The sequence below is a fragment of the Periplaneta americana genome, chromosome 7 (genome assembly GCF_040183065.1).
Source record: "Periplaneta americana isolate PAMFEO1 chromosome 7, P.americana_PAMFEO1_priV1, whole genome shotgun sequence".
Classification (NCBI taxonomy): domain Eukaryota; kingdom Metazoa; phylum Arthropoda; class Insecta; order Blattodea; family Blattidae; genus Periplaneta; species Periplaneta americana.
Genome location: NC_091123.1, coordinates 22,540,826 through 22,563,198, shown reverse-complemented (window position 1 = coordinate 22,563,198; position 22,373 = coordinate 22,540,826). Strand labels below are relative to the sequence as shown.

The 22,373-nt window shown below is 35.6% G+C and overlaps 1 protein-coding gene across 2 annotated transcripts in view; it reads left to right on the top strand.

The window, feature by feature from the left end:
• The window catches only part of LOC138702972 (uncharacterized), a 100,973-nt gene that overhangs the window by 25,896 nt on the left and 52,704 nt on the right, over positions 1 to 22,373 (top strand). For both annotated transcript variants that reach the window (XR_011332929.1, XM_069830412.1), the window contains exons 8-10: positions 4,659 to 4,969; positions 12,240 to 12,413; positions 14,548 to 14,717. Coding sequence is in view for 1 of the 2 variants with exons in the window: in XM_069830412.1 (XP_069686513.1) it covers positions 4,659 to 4,969; positions 12,240 to 12,413; positions 14,548 to 14,717 (655 nt within the window). In the remaining variant the exon portion in view is untranslated. The remainder of the gene's footprint in view (positions 1 to 4,658; positions 4,970 to 12,239; positions 12,414 to 14,547; positions 14,718 to 22,373) is intronic.

Here is a 22,373-nt window from a genome sequence, read left to right as displayed (position 1 = left end):
AAATGAAATGAAAAAAAATAGTTAGCCAAGAGGCTTCCGTATACTGTTGATCTTGATCTACTATTAAAGATCTTCAGTCTTACTAATAAACCGTGTATAGTTTTTATACGAGACTTATGCAGAGTTGAGACAGAAAACGTTATTAATAAACCATGCATAAACGATGGATGTATAAACAGACTGTAACTATACAATGGGAATTGCTTTGCAGTAGTTATATACACGAAACCCCTTGTAACCACAGAAGAACAAACCAAAGATCATAGAATTATTAGAATAATATTGCTGTAGCTTGTACTCTTTGACCAAAATGTAGTGTGGTAATCGATTAGAGCCAGTTGTACTATCGATATTTAACATGCCACACTACAGCGCTCTACCGGATGCAATAGAGAACCTCAGATATTCTATTACCTTTCGTAACGAAGTAATGACGAAACTATGACGTAGCTGTGTAACAGTTATACTGTTATACAAGACGTATGTAGTGATTATTAGTAAGGAATTTACACACGACTTATAAACGAGCTACTCATTGTATAAGTATAAGACAGTTAAACGTCTGTATATAGAGTTTTTATTAGTAAGACCGCTTGGAGATAGGTCATAAGTAGAGATAAAAAAAGTGTATATTTGCTTTCCTGCTTACAACATTTCCTCCTTTTCCAGAATTAATGTATAAAATTAGTTTAAGTATCTACCTTACAAAAACAATCACAAAATTCACAGATGGGCTATTCCATATGAAATCGATCAGTAAAAAACCTCGCATTTTTTTTATACTCTAATTTTTTCCCTACTTATACAAGGTGCTGAGGGGAGTGGATTTTCAAAAACATACTATCGAAAGTCAAACGGTTTTCGTGTTGTTGAGCGACAAATTTAGCGTATTTTATAAAAACAAGCCTCTTTCAGCACTCAGAACTCTGAAACCATTTACTGCAGAACATTGAACGAGAGCTTATTTTGAAGCTGACATTTGGTAGGTTATGTTACGAAGTAATCCTTATTTTTTATTGTACACAAAGAGACAGATAATCTGATTTTACTTGCTTTTAGGCTTTTTGGCCATTTGTAAAAATGTAAAAAAATATTGAGAAAAAACTTTGCATTATTAAGAGGGATTCGGCATTGTTTGCTTAGTGGCTCGGCAATAAGTTTCAAGGGTATTAAATTATTTTCACATGCCTAGACTTGAATGGCACAGTACCCCACACACTGGCAGAGAGCTGAAGATAATCGAGCATTGGGCGTCATTTTACTCCTATGTTTGTGAAAACTTGTAATAAAGCTAGCCCAGCCATGACTGCTAGACAACACATCATGCGTTTGTCTCCTGGCCTTGCTTGTCTCGACTACCTCCCGTCTCACAGTCAGCTGGTTAGTTCACGCGCGTACTATATATTTTCTTTATTTGATATTTTCAATACTTTTTTATCAATGTACCACAAGTAAAAAATATGTGTTTATTTTTACGTTCAATGCGGAATCTAACCATATATTTTAAAAATATTTTTTTGTGGGCAAAGGCGTTTTAATGAAGAAAAATCTAAATTTCTTCATTTCCATAAAAAGTAAGAAAAACTGTTTACATGTCAATATAAACTTTAACTTCTCAGCATTAAAATAAACCATGATTTTGATCATTGGGTGAAAGGGTTTCGGAGCCATAACAGTTTAAAGTTGCTAATTTTATGAAAATACGATACATTTAAATATTATTAATTTAAACACTATTAAGTTCTGATGCCTCAAACTTTACACAAAGCATTATATCACAGTTGTCTACGGACAGAAAAAGTTTCATTGTATTTAAAAATTGCAAGGTCAATTTTCTCTATATGTCGGTCGATTTGAGATGGAGTTATTGGGTTATTTTACAATGCTGTATCAACATCTACTTTATTTAGCATCTGAATGAAATGAAGGTGATAATGCCGGTGAAATGAGTCCGGAGTCCAGCACCGAAAGTTACCCAGCATTTGCTCGTATTGGGTTGAGGGAAAATTACGGAGAAAACCTCAAACAGATAACTTGTCCCGACCGGGATTCGAACCCGGGCCACCTGGTTTCGCGGCCAGACCGCTGACCGTTACTCCACAGGTGTGGACGATTTGAGATGGAATAGCCCATATGGCTCCTTAACAGATCCAAACATTGGGGCAGGAATAGGCATTTATAATGAGGAATTCACTCTCTTGGCCCTGATGCTACAAACTGTGAAACTCAGTTACTACCAATAACTACTGCACTGAGAGAAATCATCCTAAAGTCCATAATAATAAAGAAAATAGTAATATTAATAGATTCCAAAGGACTCATTAGTCACAAACAACTACAACATAAACCCTGCAATATATCAGACACTCCTATGAACTGTTAGTAAAACAAGACAAAATAGTTAAATTGAGTGGATTCTGTTACGTGTATGAATACAGGGCAATGAACAGCCCATATACTGTCAAAAAACGCAACACCTTCAATGGTGAACCCCCAACCCCCTCCCCCCCCCCAAAAAAAAGGGGGGGGAAAGGAAGGGAGAAAGAAGAATGCTTTTTAATGCTTTGACGTGTCTTATCTCTTATTCTGGAAAGTGTGTGATCTTTCAAATGTTTATTTTTAACCAGTCTTGTATGTGAACAGACTTTTCACAACATAGTTGAAAAAAAAAAAAAGCTCGAATTTTCGATAATGTTGGAAGTTCTGTAACTTTCATTCAGAGCATGTCTGATAGCTCCAACCAGCCAATCACTTCTCAGTGACACAGTCTGTATAGTACTTCTGAAACCATCCATGTTTCACATATAGATAAAACTATACAGCTTTAATGTTGCTCTATCATATTATAAATAGCCCCCTCCCCTCGCCTTCATAAACCATATTTCTGAATGGACACTGATCACCCTTATCCAGAAACCTAAAAATAACATAAAACAATAAACATCAGGCTGGAAGAGGTAAAAAAATCTCACACCAACTGCCAGCATTCATAAAACATTCTCTGCAAGGAAAGACATACCAAAATATTGTTGTTGTTTTCTAATGCCAGGCGTTTGACAATAAAGTCATTTGACCTCTTGCACTCCAATATTTTTCAAAGATATTATCATGGTCAGCCACTGAAGCACAGATTTTAAGGTGTTCCGAATCCATTTCTTGGTTTGAGTTACACAATGGGCAGTTAGGGGACTGATATATTCCAATTCTATGCAGGTGTTTGGCCAAACAATCATGGCCTGTTGCCAATCTAAATGCAGCTACAGACGATTTTTGTGGTAAATCGGGAATTAACTGTGGTTTATGATGCAGAGAGTTCCATTTTTTCCCTTGAGATTGTGCTATCAAATTTTGTTTGTTGAAGTCTAAGTATGTAGATTTAATAAATCTTTTCACAGAGTAATACGTAGATTTAGTAACAGGTCTGTAAGTAGCAGTGCTGCCCTTCTTTGCTAAAGCATCCGCATTCTCGTTTCCCAGGATTCCACAATGGGATGGTATCCATTGGAATACAATTCTTTTATTGAGTGATATTAATTGAGAGAGCATTTTAGTTATTTCTGCTGTTTGAGATGAAGGTGTGTGTTTAGAGACTATTGATAGAATAGCTGCTTTGGAGTCTGACACTATAACTGCATTCTTAAATTTATTGATGTGAAATAGAAGATTCCTGAGACTTTCACTTATTGCAACGATTTCTCCATCAAAACTTGTTGTTCCATATCCAAGAGATCTATAAAGTGAAAAGAGACAACACGTAACACCTGCACTGGCACCTTGTTCTCTGGAGATCAAGGATCCGTCGGTGTATAAATGAAGCCAGTTTTGTGGAGGGTACCTAATATTAATTGTCTCTAAAGACAATTGTTTTATTATTTCAGTGCTTGCTTCTGATTTCAGTATTTCTTCTGTTAAATTTAGATTATATTCTATATTTAATAGAGTTAAAGGGTTTGGTTTAATTTGTAAGTTTTCTTTTAAATTCGGGATATTGATTTTCTGCTTTAATTCTTGAACCATGGATATGAAACTTTTTTGAGTTTTCAATCTACAGAGAGGACTGTATGAATACCAATTGTTTCCTGGTAATCTGATAAGTTTTTCATATTGAATCAATGCTTTTTCTTCTATTGTCATTTTGATGCTGTTAATATTAGTGAGGAACCTCATAGAATCTATTGGAGTTGTTTTGATTCCACCAATAATGAGTCTGAGAGCTTGGTTTGGAACATATTCTATTTCGTTTATGAAAGGTGAAGTAATTAAAATTTCTCCGCAGTATGTCCGCACTGGCTTTATAAACATTTTGTATGTAGTGTTCGAAGTATTCCTAGAGCATCCCCATTTCTTTCCTGCTAGTCTTTTTAGAAGGGAGAATCTTTTACGAGCTTTTTCAGAAATGTATTTCAAATGGTTGCTCCATGTTAACTTACTATCGAAAATAACTCCAAGATATTTGGATTCATAAATATTGTAACATTTGCAAAAATAATTACGAAACTTCCTATAAAGACAGCCACGGCACTATTACGTCTTCAAACAGGACATAATTGTCTCAACAAATGAACATTATATAAGCTATTAATGCGAACTTCAAATATTTTCTGTTTTACATTTATTTCTGGAATGAGCATTGGAAATTTTTTAGTATTTGTGTTTAGTTTCAGATGCAGAACGTCTGAAAGAACTACGGTCGTGGATTAAACAATCAAATGTCAAGCCTTCCATGTACAGCAGTGCAACACAGACTGAAACAGGTGACTTTGAAACAATGGATGTTGACAATGAGTCCCAGGCAGTGTGTGAAACAGTGGATGTTGACAATGAGCCCCTGGCAGTGTGTGAAACAGTGGATGTGGTGTGTGAAACAATGGAGGTTGACAATGAGCCACAGGCAGAGTGCTCTAATGAACCGATTACTGCATGGCTTGGTGACATTACAGAACCAGGAAGTTACACACTGCATTGCAGGGTAAGATAAAATATTACAGTGGAGTGCATCACTAAGAGTGGGAAAACATTATACCGTGTGTTCAAATATTTTCAGCCTTTCCCGTCAGTCAGTTTGAATGAATGACGTCATTGCTAGTTACAGAGCCTTGTCTTGAAGGGGGGTGGTGATGTGAGGAAGAGAACAAATGTTGTATGTATGAATGTATGTATGTACTGTCGACACAGCTCATCTGCCCTGAACCTTGGGGAAGTTAGGGGTGTTGTTTAGAGTGGTGTGAGGCTAACTTTGGAGCAAGCGGCTGGCTAACGGTACTTTTGGTGTGAATACCCTCTGCTTAATCCCCTTTCTATTTTCTTCTAAAAAACATTTCTCTCTCTTCATTTGTACTTGGATGACGAAGGTGAATGTTTGCTTAATAGAATTGCTGGTGTAAATATATATTCAAAGTTAAGACGTAGCCATATAACTTTCATGTGTAGTCTACTCCATAGTAACGTGGCATGGAATTGGTAAATCAATGTTTTTATAATGCATGCTACATTATATTCCTAACTTTCTCTCCATCCACTTCATCCACTACTGGTGCGAAACTACTACCCCAACTCCGCATTCCTTCCAGGGCAGATGAACTGTGTCACTAACAGTATGTATGTATGTATGTATGTATTCACACTGCATTGAGTATACACCCGGTGGCAGTGGTAACTAATTACACTCAATAATGACAATAATAAACTTAATTAAAAATAAAATTCATAATAATAATAATAATAATAATAATAATAATAGTAATAGTAATTTTATTTTATTTTTTTTTTAATTTTATTTTATTTAGAATATTAACGTGCAAAACAACAGCACAAGGCCAATTAGAGTTTAGCACCTTACAAAACAGAACAAAACAACAAATGATGATGAGAATGAATGATAGAAAATGGCAATGAGATGAAATACAAACAATATAATAGTCTACATCAATCATTGATCAAATAATAATTATAAAATTAGTACAATGAGATAATTGAAATAATGGAATAGTTTACATTAATCAATTGACCAAATGCAAGAAATAAAATGGACAAATAATTATTAAAATTAGATCAAAGATATACTACACATTAAATGGATCCAAGTTGAATCCATGCAAATTAGCATATTTAATGCATCTGCAGACTGGAGAGAGAGATTTAGGATTCTTATTATAAAACAATTTATGAAATCTTAAACCATTAGCAGGAATACGAAGACTGATATTGCTTATGAAAGATTCACAATCAATATCACCCTTAAAGACTTTACAAAAAAATAAATAATCAAGATCCTGACGTCTGGTGAACAAACTACCGCAATTGAAATAATTGCATTTAATCTCATAGTTATAATCGGAATTTGGTAAAAATCTATAAGAACACAAGGAAATAAATTTTATTTCAATATTCTCCAATTTAGCAGAGTCAGTGGAAGTAATGGAGTTCCATACAACAGATGCATATTCAAGCTTGGATCTAACCAACGTATAGTATAAGATTAATAAACACATAGGAGTGGAAAAAGAATAAGTTATAGACCTAATTAGACCAAGCATTCTTAACGAATGGGTATAAATATATTGCACATGATCATGGAAATATAATTTTGAGTCAAGTAGGACACCAAGATCTCTAATACAATCTTTCTTAGTAATTACGACATTACTGAGAGAATAGTTAAATTTTAGGGAGATAGTAATAGTAATAATAATAATAATAATAATAATAATAATAATATCCTAAATTAAATGAAGCACGATCACTTCAAATAACATTTAAAATGAATCTAATTTGTATCTTAAATCTAAGTTCGAACTAAAACCCACGAGTATGATATGTTCATATCTGCAAAAGTACCTTTCAACATTACACTCATTTCGCTGTCACCTCACTCACTCTTCGAGAGTACTTTGTAACCAAGCGGGTAGTTCAAGAACTAACGCGACCAATATTGCTAGCGAGATGGAAATCACTACTGAGCACTGTATTTTCATGGTTGAAGTTTATTTCCGATCTAGAAGGATAGTCAAGGGAGAATATCAATATGATGTTGGTCGCTGTGTGAATGAATTACGCCTCTCTCACCCAGAATTTCAGTAGGTATCCAGAGAAAAGTCCCGTGCCATGGCATCGTGGTAAGAGGCATCCTGCCTGTGACAAACATTACGGAATGCGCGCTGATTCGAGTTTTCATGGGAGAAGAAATTTTCTCATGAAATTTCGGCCAGTGTATGGGACCGGTGCCCACCCAGCATCGTGATGCACTTGGAGAGCTACAATACGCAGCAAAATCCAGTTGTGAATACCAGCTATAACGGCTAGGGGGATCATCGTGCTAACCACACGATACCTTCAGTCTGGTTGGATGATCGTCCACCTCTGCTTCGGCATGTGGGTGTGAGGCAAACAGCCGGCTGATCAGTCTAGGCCCTTCACAGGCTGAAGCGCCATGGATTATCCAGAGAAATGTTACAAGGACAGTTAAGAGGTTAGTTGGATGTGTTGTAATCAGCTTGTAATTGTCGTACTAAATTCTTTCTTCTTATGACTTTCTTTATTCCCCTTTTCAGCGATCTTTTAATGATCAAATTTCTCTCTTTCTTACAGTTTTAGCCTTTCTTTTACTCATTTACTGATCAGACAGGTAGATTTTACGTATGGTATTTATCTAGGTATTTTTATTGTTTGAATACGGTACCGTATTTTGCTTGTCATAGTTACATTGCCCTCTTTTGTGCGACTGGCTCAGTTACCCGGAAAAAGAAGCGGACTGGGCGCTTTAAACTTAGACGTTACCATGGACATATGACAGAGAGGCCGTGGACATCACTACGTCAGCTCAGTCAGAGATATTGAGCTGTCTTACGGCTCCTGTCATACAGCAGTAAAGTAATGAAGCTCTACCCATACAAAATAACATGGCTGCATGAGTTGAGAGATCCTGATTTGCCAGCCCGCATCAACTTCTGTACTTATTTTTTGGAATATTGAGGACACACAGACATGTTGTTTGAGACAACTCTCGCGGTTCAGTATGCCTCCCACTACTGTACGCCTACCACCCCACATCACTCATAAGACTAACTCCAAGTTACCCATCAACGAGGTGTCAAGGCCTCAGTGTGTAGAAACTCGCTCTGTATTAGTGACGACATTCATTCAAATTGTCTGGCAGGAAATATTTGATCACATGGTATAATCTCATAAAGACATTCAAAATCTTAAGAAACTCCTACTTTTTCTGATTAAAATGTGAATACTGTATTTATTTGCTTATTGTACCCCCATCTACTTTAAGAACAAAATGTGTATGTGCATATAGTAAAACTTCATTTATATGTTTTTATGGGAGTATGAAGAAAAAAACGTATAACTGAATTGGTGTTTAATTACATCTGAAATAGCATCAATAATAGCATGTGATTTTTTTTTTTTATTAGAAACTTTCCTCATTAGAGGATTGCTACGAGGACAAAGTATACACGTAAGGGTTTAGGTACAGCTTGCAGTAAATTTTTTTCCTCCATTACTGTATATTGCACAATAATGAAAATCTGTATGTGTAAAACACTGTTCTTCTACTATATGAAAAAAATATTTTTACGATTTAAAAAAAATTATATATTTTTTCAAAATTCAAAATCGTGGCAGTTTACTGTGCAGTGATGAAGCATTTCCCTCATAACTCATAAACTTGTTAACTTTTTCATGTTGTCTCTTTTATTTTATTGCTGAAACTCATGTTTACAATATCATGCTCTTTCAACTACAGTCTTTAATAAATAATATTTTTTTTATTTTGTGTTAGAAGAAAATGCTGATATTTGACCATTTTTTAAATGAATTTATTTTTTATCAGACAATCTATCTAAGGTAGAGAAGTGATCTTGCATCATATTGTAGATATAATATGCATAAATACACACTAAAAATATCATCACAGAATGTTGGATAGTTTTTAAGTTATGTGGGAAATACTTCATCACCGCACAGTGAACTGAATTTTGAAAAAAAGTATGTAAATAATTAAAAAAAAAATCTAAAAATATTTTTTTCATATAGCAAAAGGACAGTGTTTCACACATACTTATTTTCATTACTGTACAAGATATAGTAATAGAGGAAAAAAAATGTTGAATATTTCCAAAATTTTACTACTGCAAGCTGTATCTAACCCCCTTAACAATTTGTATGATTGTATAAAATAAAATTAAAATTACACATTGCCAAAAAAGACTTGTCAAAAACTAATGACAAGAGTGTAACAGTAGTCAGTTACAAACACACCTCTTTTTTCCAGTCATTGGAATTCAAAAAATAAATCTGAAATCTTCTCGTCATATCAAGTTGAGTTTACTGTCAAAATATTTTCATTTTGGATGGGTGTTAGGATAGTTGTATTCAGTGCGATCACAGTTTTGGAGCTGGATCCTTATTGTCTAAAATGTTCCATTTCTTCCCTCTGCGGCACATACTCTCATACTTCTCTCCTCTTTCTTTAAATTGTTTCTCCAACTGTATCATAAAGGGGTGTGAAGGATAAAATGCATAAATGAGAAAAATGTATAACTGAAATGGCATTCTAATAATGTGTGATTATTTTACAAAAAGGCAGTCATTTTGAACTAGTTGCTTTTGTTTGCTTCTAAGGAATTAATACGAAAGCTTTCACTGTTTCTGAAGTGTCAGTAGATGACTGCATCTGGCTCATTATCTTCATGAGCCCGATCTCCCAACTGTTCCTATTTATTACAAACAAGAATGTCACTATCTTCATGGTCACATTAGTGTCTCAATCATGTGGTGTATTTTCACAGCAAACCTTATTTCGAACAAAACTGATTTAGAATGTATAAAAGACGTTTCGTATCTTCTGGGATTAAAATTACGATCATATAAAAGTACACTAGTGTCCAAAAGTTAAGCATAATTCAATATTTTGTTCCCAACCTATCAGAATGGCACGAAACTTGTACAAATGAATCACACAGGATCTGGTATGTAACAGAGTAACACATATCAGCAAATTTTGTTTTATTGTGGCGTAGGGATACATTTTACACAATTACGGTACAGAATCTATCACTTCCACAACAATGATGGTGCTGAGTGGTTAATATGCGGTGTGGTTACCCCTCATGGCTACACAGGCGTTGCAGCGCCGTGGCATGCCCTCTATCAGGTGGTTCAAGAGCTCTGCAGACAGCTGTTTCCATTCCTGATGAAGATCATTGCGGAGGGTTGAAAGTGTCCTCGGTGGAGGCTGCAACTCGTCTTCCTAATGCATCCCAGCATGCTCTATAGAGTTCAGATCTGGGGACATCGCTGGCCAGTCCATGCGCCGGATATCTTCCCCCTCATGATACTCGTCCACCAGGTTGGCTCTATGTGGACGTGCATTTTCGTCCATAAAGATGAAGTGTGGACCAACTGCACCTCTGAAAAGTTGCACATGTCGCTCCAATACCTCGTCTCTGTACCTCTGAGCATTCACAGTACCAGCTGCGAAGATATGCAGATCTGTACATCCATTGAACATTATGCCTGCCCACACGAGTACGCCACCACCACAAAATGGGCGTTTTCCCACGATTTTAATGGGATGAAACCTGGTTCCACGTTCACTCCAGATTATTGTCCAATGGGAATCACTGGTCAAACTGAATCTGGACTCCTCTGTAAACAGCACGTTCCTCCATTCATCCAAAGTCGAAAGTTGATGTTGCCGACTCCACTGTAAACGATTCCTAATGTGTACTTGAGTGAGCTGGACACACACTGCTGGTCGTCTGGCACAGAGACTGCCTACCCTGAGCCTCCGGTATACAGTTTGCCTGGAAACTCGAACACCTGAGGCAGCTGCAAGCTAAGAAGACAGTTGTCTTGCAGGCATCGTCCGATTACGTAATGCTGTTAAGGTCAAATATTGGTCCTCTTGCGGCGTTGTGACCCATGGGCGACCTTGTACAGGCATACGACGAACATCTCCTGTGTCTTTGAACCGTCGCCAAAGCCTGTAAATGACACTTTGTGCTACTTTCAGGGCTCGAGAGACTTCTGTCTATGTCTGACCTGCTTCTAGACGTCCAATTATTCTACCCTTCAAAACAGGGTCCAGTTGGTGTCTCTGTGGCATGTTAGTGCTGTCCTGTATATACTGTGATAAGAAACTACCCTCTGTTCACAATGAGGGAACAGGAACGAATGAGTCGCACTGGGTTTGTTTGCTGACCTCCGAAACTCGTGTTTATTCGGAGGGGAGGCAGAGGTTGAGGTACCCCCTCCCTATGCACAAGTACGATGCGGCACACACTGTGGTAAAGTTTTATAGTGATTGCTCACCGTTTTCCCTTTTATTTCTCTTTTTATGAATTATGCTTAACTTTTGGACACTAGTGTAAAAAGATGTTTAAGTTATCAGAGATATATTTACATGTAAACTATAGGAATTTTGCAGGGACCTAGGAAAAAAGTGTGGAAAAAGCATAATTATTGCAAAACATATAAAATAAGTTTCACTGTATTTGGAATTTTTTTTTCTGCTACAGATAATGTCTATGGGGGAATCCAGAAATGCATATAGAGTGTTAGTTGGGAAGCCAGAAGGAAAAAGACCTTTGAGGAGGCCGAGACATAGATGGGAGGATAATATTAAAAAGGATTTGAGGGAGGTGGGATATGATGGTAGAGACTGGATTAATCTTGCACAGGATAGGGACTGATGGCAGGTTTATGTGAGGGCGACAATGAACCTGTGGGTTTCTTAAAAGCCATTTGTAAGTAACTAAGTAAGTAAGTAACAGATGTTATACATTTTGTTATATATTCCCAAACCTTAAAATTTCTCCACATTTGACATGAAATGGTCAATATGTCCGTCTTTGTTTTCTATGGAAACTGGCAAAATTTCTCTGAGAAAGGGAATGTCTTAAACTTACCATAACTGCAGTGTGTATACTAACTGGCTCCGCAAGAGAAGGAAGTGGAATGCGGGGACTCGAGGAGTTGTGTTGGTATCGTGCAGGTAGTCAATGACCTTGGCTGCATTGAATGGTGGAGGGTGGGAGGGCGCGAAAGAGGAGATGTAATATTCCTACGTGTTTAAACCATGCGCTACACAGTACCAACTTTACATCGCTGCCGGGTCAAATACTGCCGCTTGCTTCACTGCGGAGCCAGTTAGTATACGCACTGGCCTTGAATACACCTCTGTTGGGAATACAAGTTGATTTGATGTCTTTTTTTTTGTTGTTGTTTAGATCCTTAAAGTTGAAGCATTGGCTAAGAAGCCATCTTACTTGATACTGACTGTAGCGGATGGCTCTCTCTTCATATACAAATCGCATCCCAAAGATACATTACGAAGTGATAACACAGTAAACACAGTGAGGATTCTTGTGAAGGATTCTCCTGTCACGGTGGAAGAATGTAAGGTGATTATGTCTCTACAGTTGAAGTAGTTCTTGCTTTGCAACTTCTTCAGAATGATCCAAATGGTTTGCTTGAAGTCCATATCTATTAATTTAAGTCAGGGTTTTACAATTTGTATACCAAAAAATTGGTTTCACGAATGATGAAAGAGTAATGGAACGGAGATAAATTCTCTCCGGCGCTGGGATTTGAACCCGGGTTTTCAGCTCTACGTGCTGATGCCTTATCCACTAAGCCACACCGGATACCCACCCCGGCATCGGACAGAATCGTCTCAGATTAAGTTCCAACTCTTGGGTTCCCTTTAGTGGCCGCCCTCTGCACTACGTCATAGATGTCTATGAACGTAGGACTGAAGTCCACACATGTGCTGAGGTGCACTCGGTATGAGTGTATCCGGTGTGGCTTAGTGGATAAAGCATCAGCACGTAGAGCTGAAAACCCGGGTTCAAATCCCGGTGCCGGAGAGAATTTTTCTCCGTTCCATTACTCTTTCATCATATGATGACGCAGAATATCTGCATGGAAATATCATTATGTACTTCGGTACATTAAATAATATATATGGTTTCACGAAGATTATACATACTTTCTTGGTATAAATTTTATGCTTTTCATAATTCAATTTTTTATTATGTTGCGAATGATGGTGCTGGTTCTAGGATTTTAACGATTTAAAGTCTGCCAGGAAAGGTAAGTAATAAGTGCAATTATGACTGTAGGCACATAATTTCAGCCATCTGAGACCTATTGTAATTAGTGACATCACTGTATTAACCCAGGAGAAAGTGCATACGCTTTATAACCTGATATATAGCTTGCAGTAAAAAAGACCATGCTACTGAAAATAATGTTATTAAGTTCAACCAGTGGCGGCTCGTGAACTCATGGATTGGGAGAGCTGCAGTAAAGTTTGGTACATACAAATTTCACTTCTTGATACCATTACTAATAAGTATAGGACAAAAATAAATACACTACATAACGAAAAACCAAAACTTCCTGACTTAGGTCAGTTGACTGCAAAATGGTGGACAATTAATATTGACTTAAATTACTGTAGTAATAAATATAGTCCACACTTGCGGAGTAACGGCTAGCGTGTCTGGCCGCAAAACCAGGTGGCCCGGGTTCGATTCCCGGTCGTGGCAAGTTACCTGGTTGAGGTTTTTTCCGGGGTTTTCCCTCAACCCAATATGAGCAAATGCTGGGTAACTTTCGGTGCTGGACCCCGGACTCATTTCACTGGCATTATCACCTTCATCTCATTCAGACGCTAAATAACCTAATATGTTGATAAAGCTTCGTAAAATAATCTACTAAATAATAACATGTTACATAGTTTCGACTTCCGTGATAATGACATGGAATTGTTATTACTAGACGATTTTAACAATAATAAACGTTGCAAAAGACCAAAACATGCATTCCGCCATGATGGATTGTGCAGCAAACTTGTAAAGTGGTGTTTTGATTTGTTGCAGCGCTTTACATCTTGCTTTAAAAAAAACGCACTAAAAAAAACGCACGGATATCATAAAAACACCATGCTGTAAAAAGAACAAGCATCCATTCGAAATAGAGCACAACTTTGGTTATTTCAGGTGCACAAATTGTCAACAAGGCACTAATTAAGGTATGAAAGAGTGAGGAGATCAGAGATTCCTGCCATTGAAGTAGTGCAGATTTAACCAAAGTGCGGTCTTTTCCCCGCTATGCGCCTTCTCCCGGGTTAACAGAAAGTGTGACCAGATTTTTTTAATGTCATCTACATAAACATTTCACATTAAAATGAAAGGAAAAGGAAAAATGAGAAGTATTTTTATAGAATTACAAAAGTGATTTTGTGAGATTGTTAGTAACTCCTCCTCTCTGTCTTTTCTTACTTTCTTCCTCCTTCTCTGTTATTCTCAACTTTACTCTCTAATTTTACTTTTCTTTAAAGAGGAAGCCATATTTTGAGTTTTTTTTATTTGAAAAGTTCATAGTTTTTGGTCATGTTAGAATCTGTGGCTCTTGGATCAAAACAGACATGGAAAATATTGCCACGGAGATAAAAATGTGGAGTCTCCATGAAGAACGTGTGGAATCTGGTATTGTCATGATGTGTTTGAGACTGATTTTGTTGTGTTGCAGGATTATGATTTCGTGAAACTGGTAGCTGTAGATGTGGATGAGATCATAGAACCAAATGGAGAAAGTAGTGAATTATATATGAGCTTAGAAATGAAATTTGGAAAATCTGGATCAAAGTGCAGGATTGTACCTTTAATAGATCGTGAAAACACTGCCAAAAGGGTGAAAAAGTAAGTAATGTTGAGAGGTATGTTGTGTGTGATATTTGTATTTCTTTAATTTTGTAAACTTGAGTTTTTGTTTAATTCTTTAATATTTTCTTATCGTGCCATATTTTGTGAAATCTACAGAGCTCCACTAAGATGTGATTTTATGTGATTGTTAGTATTCCATGTTTTGACAAATTTTGTTATTTTATATTTGTCAGTTAAAAATATTAATATTAAAAAAACTCTGAAGTTTATAGGCTTTCTGAAGTAATCATTTTGAGTTAGATTTGGATGAGAATCTAAAATTTCTATGAGCGTTGCTTTGAAAGTAGTGTCTTCTCTTCATTTCCTTATCAAATATTACTGCCACAAGGGAAAGGAAGTTTACAGTTTTGTTCTTTTTCTGGTCTGTAGTTAACTTTCTATTTTTTTCTTCCTTCTTCCATTTCGACATTCTGTACACTTTTCCAGTATTCAACATGTTTCTCTATCGTTATTTTGTAAACATTTCATTGTTCTGAGTTTGCCACTTTTTTAACTGCCTTGATATCAGTATTAGAGAAGCACTGCCTTCCAAATCCATCTTTAATACAGTAGTACCAAACAGAAGTCCAGTAAATCGTTGATCAGAGCTAAATAATAGTTGCGGCAAGGTATTCCATAAAAATGTTGTATTTCTCCTTATATTTATTTTTTTTTCCCCCACATTACAGGGCTTGATATACTGAAAAATAGCGTTCTCCTTTTTCTCTAGTCAAATTCATGTGATCTGGCACTCTGCTTTCTACTGTGTTCCAACGTATAATCTTTTCACTGTAAGAAAAATCCTAATATAAACACTAGCACGTGGCTGAAGTGAGGCTTCATTGGCCACTGTTTGGCGCCATAGATTCTCAGTACGTGTTCCTGCCTACTGTACATTCTGTTTCATGTTAAACATTTCCCGTTACTCGCCAAATAGACCTATCCTCACTACTATGCATTCATTTGCTTAGGAAACATTTACTTTATAATTACTGTAATTAAAACTCACTTATTATATACATTTAAGACTATTTGTTTTTCTCCGCTTTTGAGAGGGTTTCCACTCTTATGTTTAATAACCACACACACCGAGGATGCAGAAGCCATACTTCAGTACCACGTGCTTACGTGAACAACTACGAACTCAAGTGACGCCACCTAGTTACAAGAACAGACTACCTTGGCATTATTGTTGGTATTCATCCGCGTTCATAGTACATAACAAAATATAAAAGTAGTTTTTCTTTTGCATAGCGTTTTATAAATGAGTGAAGTTATATGTTTCATCGTGTTTAACAACTAGAATTCAATTTATTTTCAAATAATACAAGATTATGGTTTCCACTTACGAACTATATTTTCCTGCGTCATGTGAGTGTTTTGGCTGGGAGCCAATCACAGGTATTACAGCAACGTGCTTATGTTTATATTAGGATTTTTCTTACAGCGAAAACAGTATAGTAAACTGTATTTATTGCACAGTCTTATTCCAGAATATCCACAATAATTATTACTTTGGGCTCCATGGTGAAAGAGTAAACTGATCTTGCATGTCTTTAAATCACTCTTTATATCTCTCTGAAGCCAAACTCTACATTTACAATGGGAATTAGACATAAACAAAGCATGACGATGAAATTAGATGGCATATACAGTAAGACCATTCACATTGGTGCACGTAAATTCATATGCTGTCCATACACAAAACAAGCGAGCAAAACAAATACAAATAAAGGCAGTTACGGTGCCTTCTTTCTTTCTTTCTTTTTTTTTTTTAAGGGAAAATGGGTGCTTGTACGAACTTTATAACGAGAGCTGACACAATTTTTTCCCTATAAAATACTTCAGCTTTTATGTTAGATTCTCTCTACCTGCAAAATAAAATTCTGTGACGATATTTACAATATGGAGAAAAAAAATAGCATACTTAATAAATTGAGAAATAGACTTTAAATATTAATTAACATTCAATATTATTGTTGTAAAAACTTTCCGTCTAAAGGTACGTTTTCCTCGGGTGCGACTATTGCGATGATCGTTCAACGATAATCATTGAGCACTATTTCTTTGTATTTTCTATGGAGCTGTTTTCCTCTGAGCGACTGCCGCGACTCTAGAAAATACAAAGAAATAGTGCTCAACGATTATCGTTGAACGATCATTGCAATAGTCGCACCGAGGAAAACGTACCTGTCATAAAATCCACTTTTTTCTCAAAAATTTACCTTTGTGTTTAGTAATACCACCATTTGTCTCACGCCATAGTGTTGTGATCTAAAATGTAATGTCTGAACTTGCATCATGGAATGAGCATATGTTAAAGTCTTCATGGGCGAAGAAATTTTCTCGTGAAATTTCGACCAGTGTGTGAGACCAGTGCGCACCCAACATTGAATTTGGGAAGTTAGAGTAGGCAGTGAAATCTGGTTTCACCAATGAGCTATAATGGTTGGGGGGGGGGGAGGATCATTGTGCTAACCACATGTTAATTCCACACTGGTTGGATGATCGTTCACCTCTGCTGAAGCATGTAGACATGAGGCCAGCAGTTGGCTCGTCGACTGTGACCCTCTACGAACTGTTGCACCATGGATTAATATCACCATATTTGGATATATTCACTAGAATTATAGTTATAAATGAACACAACACTTAACCTTTAGATTTGAACCCACGAGTGACTGTTTTCTATAAATCTTTTTATAGTACCATCATTTCCCATAACTATGGTCCTTGAACACAACTACGATCGACAATACAACCATTCAGATTTTGTACTCCATAATGTAGTACCTCTTTCATCTATATTTTTGCTGTACTGTAGTTTGAAGTCAAGTCACTGCAGCTATCTATGAACGGCCTATGTTACTTCAACAATGTTCTTTGAATGGTTGTATCGTGGACCATAGTTGTGTTCCAGGACCATAATTATGGGAAATGATGGTACTATATATCATCTTCATATAATTTGTCATATAAGTAAGAGTGTTATGTAAATATTTCATTAAACGGTGATACGTTGCAGATTTCAAGTGATTAGGTGTACTGATTTCTGATTGATGTTTTTGGTGTTTCTGTCATTTACAAAGTGTTACATGAAATGAGAAAGAGTTACTGCAAAATTCGAGGTTACCACCTTCTGTTGGTGTAACTTATAATTATTCAGTTTATCAATGCAAACTCGATTTATAGTATATGCACAAAGTGTACATAGGTCCAAATTCATTGAAATGGTGCTCATCATCTTTTACACCTGAATTCTTCATTGATTTATATCATTGTGAATGGTTTCATTAAATAACACAGTGGTAAGCATGTTTTTCCCATAGAAATTTCTTTTAAAATTGGTGAATTTTAGTGGATGCAATGTGCTCTTCATTCCAGAAGTTCATCATGCATACATTTCTGCTTTAAATGATTTCCTGTATTTTCTCCATTTTTATTCACTATTGTAATTATACCATTTAGTGAAGTTAACGGGGGAGACAGGTGAAATTTTATTCATTTTCGTTTTTTTTTTTTATGAAAAAATGAATCATCAAGTTTCAGTCCTCTGCGATGCATAAAAATTACATCATATTTAAATGGCTGCACCCTTGAACTTGAATTCCATGCAAACTTTACAAGCTAATTTCTCACAATTTTTTTTTCCAGTACATTTAGTCATGTTCAAAGTGTGAAGGCTCTTACAATTTTGATGCCAGGAACATGAAATTTTTACTGCATGTTCTATATACTGTGGTAACGGAACACATTATGATATGTGTGATAAACTAAATACTTTAGAAATTAAAAAAATAAAACAATTTAGTGGACATTAAAAATTAAAATTTTGAAGTTGCGTGTTTTAAAAGAAAAAGTCTCTCCATTTATAGATGTAAATTAAAAATTCTGGATACTTAGTTCTAAACATATCAGAGATGCTGTAAAGAAAAGAGTGATGGATGAAACTTACATTTTGTAAAAGGAGATAGATCTTGAAAATGTGCATTTTTTTTTTATTAAATTTGAAAAACTCAAAAGTCATTCATCTGGTCATAATGGAACTTACATGCAAGAATACTTATAGCAAGGAGATGAAGTTGTAGAAAATATAAATTTCGCCCATCACCCTCCTTAAGTGAAACTTGTAGGATGTCGGTAGGGAAGTTCACAGTCAAAATTTGTTTTTACAATCAGGAAAAGAAGAAATAGAAGAGTATTACTTTTGGAGCAACCATCATAGATTTTGATGTTATAATTTCTGTATTATTGTTTTTGGTTATATTTATTTTTTGTGTTCTTTACCGGTGGTTAACTAAGCAGTGAAGATCCCTGAATAGAGTGACACTAATGTTCTGTTGTTACATTGTTACATATATATTGGAAGAGCGTGAAAGTGCTTTCTCTTCAGTATGCCCTCGTTCATCTGAAAAATGTTGATGTGGTTCAATTTTAGGATTTTGAACATGTCCAAAATGGCATTTTCTTTAATCTATAACCCCTTGGAGTCTGTTTAGGTAGTAGTGTACAAAAAATAAAATAAAGGGATATGTGCCTCGGCATTTTTGCTAATACTTAAATCAGACAAAATAATAGTTTAAAAATTATGACTTACTGTATTTACTTGCATAATTACCCCCATTTTCTTTTTCAAGATACAGAAGTGGAAACTCGAGGGGTGGGGAGGGGGAGAATTATGAGAGGACTATAAAAATATCAGTGGTAAACTGGTCATAACATCAAACAAATAGTGTACTGTTGAAAATCTAATGTAATAAGCTTAAATAATTTTAGTACTAAATAACTATAATCAGTGGCAACTTGGTAATTAATTAAGCGAATTATTGAAGTTTTGCCATTTTTTTCGTCCTGTATGCTGTGTCTTGGTTACATTGCCAGGATCTTGTGACCGACTTATTGTATCAGAGGGGGAAATTGCGCTAGAAAAATATTTTTTTAGAAATTATATATGAAAAATCTAAAGGGGGGGGGTGAATTAGGCCTACAATTTTTATATTATAACTGTGAAATCAGCAATACATGAATCTTTATCAGATTAACCAATCTTAAAAGTTTCAACATTGAAACAGAATCATAAAAATGTAATAATTCTTAGAAGTATTATAAATCTGTTTCTAGACATTGAAGAAACACCTATTAAAATTATCATACGGTGATAATCTGGTTATACATATAGACTTCTGCATTATGATTCTACTGTATGTAGTCCAGCAGCATTGCCTAGAACTGGATACTTTAACACAAAGCGAGATTAAGTGCCTTATTTACTCCTATAATTGTATAATTACGTGTTAACAGCATCCATTAACATACATATTCCAGTTGTAGGATTTGAGTGTCAGATAAATTGAAACTGATTAAGAGAAGCTAATGACTTAGAATGGGAAGCTTTGAAGGGAAATGTGGAATTTTAAATAATATCATAAGGATTGTATTGTGAAAGAAGACACATGACAGCTGCCAACTAGTGGTTAGAAACATATGGAGGGACAGTAGTAGCTATGGAAAAGTAAACACGTGTTGCTAGAAACAGATTTAAGCTGTGGTTTTTTTATGGCGATCATCGTTAGCAGTTGTCACCTGGAGTTGCTAGCAGTTAAAATGAATGCGCACGGTTTCTTTACAGCAATGATCGCCAACGTAGATCGTTGGAGGTTGCTTTTGAAGCAAATTCAGGATGCACATCGCCGCATACATGTTCAATAATCTATATTTAGAGAAGGCCATGTAGAAATATTGAATCGAGTTACGGCAGCAAAACAAATGAGAATTGACAGCGATGTACGCTGATAAAGATACCACTTCCTGATGATCATCGCCGGTGTGATCGCCGTAAAGAAACCATAGCTTTAATGTTTTGCTGCCTCTAGGTCCGGTTAAAACTACTGCCTGTATTCAATCTCACTAGTTTTTAAAAATTGAACCTGAATACTGAGTAGAAGGAATTGCAGAAATAAATTAAAAATTACGTACTGAAATTAGCTTCCTTGAATAAGGATGTTGTCTTTTGACTTAATCATATTATATTTGTTTTGTAAGTAATTATAAAGCTCATACAAATTAATATGAGAATGATAATTTTAAACAAATTCTCAGTGTTTCATTTGAAGCAATGTTGTGACATACAAATGGTTGCCTTGTACTTGGAGGAAAGCAGTGGCTATGGCATGTAAATCATTCTTCGTAAATAATAATAATAATAATAATAATAATAATAATAATAATAATAATAATAACATCATCAACACTTCAATACACTTTCATGTTGAGTTTCTAGAAAATGGTCTCCTTTAAAGAGCCATAGGCACCTGTAGTTTTGGGGTCTAAGCCTAAATCCAGGCCTGGGCTTTGTCATACTTAATTAAATAATGCTGTTAATTAATTTATGAAAATATTATACCAACCCAGAAACAAAATTTGGGTCACTTGAATTTTCTAAGTTCCAGTTATAACATAACAGTGCTTACTGAGCATGCGCAGTACATTATAACTGAAACTTGGGAAATTAGTAGCCCAAATTTTGTTTCTGGATCTGTGCAAGAGGTACATAATTTTTTTGAACTTTAATTCAAATAAAAAGAGTATTGTTAGATTATGCATGTTGCATGATGGTTAAGAATATGGTGTTATTCTAATTGTATAGACCCTAATATTTATGTTTTCTTTCGAATATTTAGGATAGTTTTTTATCTGGAAAAGAGAGGTGAAGTAAATGGTTAGACAGATTAGTGCTGATAAGTGGCAATGGTGCATCTCAACACACATGGGTTTTGATTTTGACGGCCATCGTGTATTTTTCTTATAAATATTTACTCAGGTGCAAATTATTTTATGCTGTGATTCCAGTACCTGATTAAGACTAGAAATGTAGAGTTTGTAAGTTGATTTTCTTACTATGAATCTTCACTGCTTGGTTGTATTTCAGATTATGAAGTATTTTATTGTATAAGTTTATAGTATAGTAGAATAAGAATGTGCATGGCAGTCCATCGTATGATTTACAGTGCTGTTGTCAAATGATTCATTTCAGTTGCACTGCAGTCTTATCATTTCATTAAAACCAAAGATGTAATGAAAGTTTAGTTTGCCTTTGTAATTAGGTTAAAAAGAAGTAGGACGTGAGCAAAAATATATTATAATAGTCGATGTCTTTACAAATGGTTAAATGCACGTGGCTGACTAAAAACTGAGAACATAAGACAAAGTGTTATCAATGAACGAACTAACACATAAGGGGCTTCCAAGAATACAGTTATGTGAAAAAAATGTGGGATGAAGCTGGAAACATGCACTGAGATGAATGATAGAATTTAAGGGAAGAGAAAAATACAAAATAGACAGTGTGTGTGAAGTACAAGTATACAGGGTGTAACAGGACCTCACTGACAAACTTTAAGGAATGATAAGATCACACAGAGAGAGTCATTTTTTGTTAAAATATGCTCTATGACACTCCTTCATGAGTTATGCATCCTTTTTAGAATCTCATTCCGCATCACATATGTTGCATAAGTGTGCACCTTAAGTCCTTATCATCTCTGGTACACTGCTGTAGTTTGTTATCGGTCTGTCTGGTGCATCTTCAATCCGTCTTACCATCCAACACAACACTGTCGTGCTTAACAGAGTTGTATGATGAATTCTGCTAAG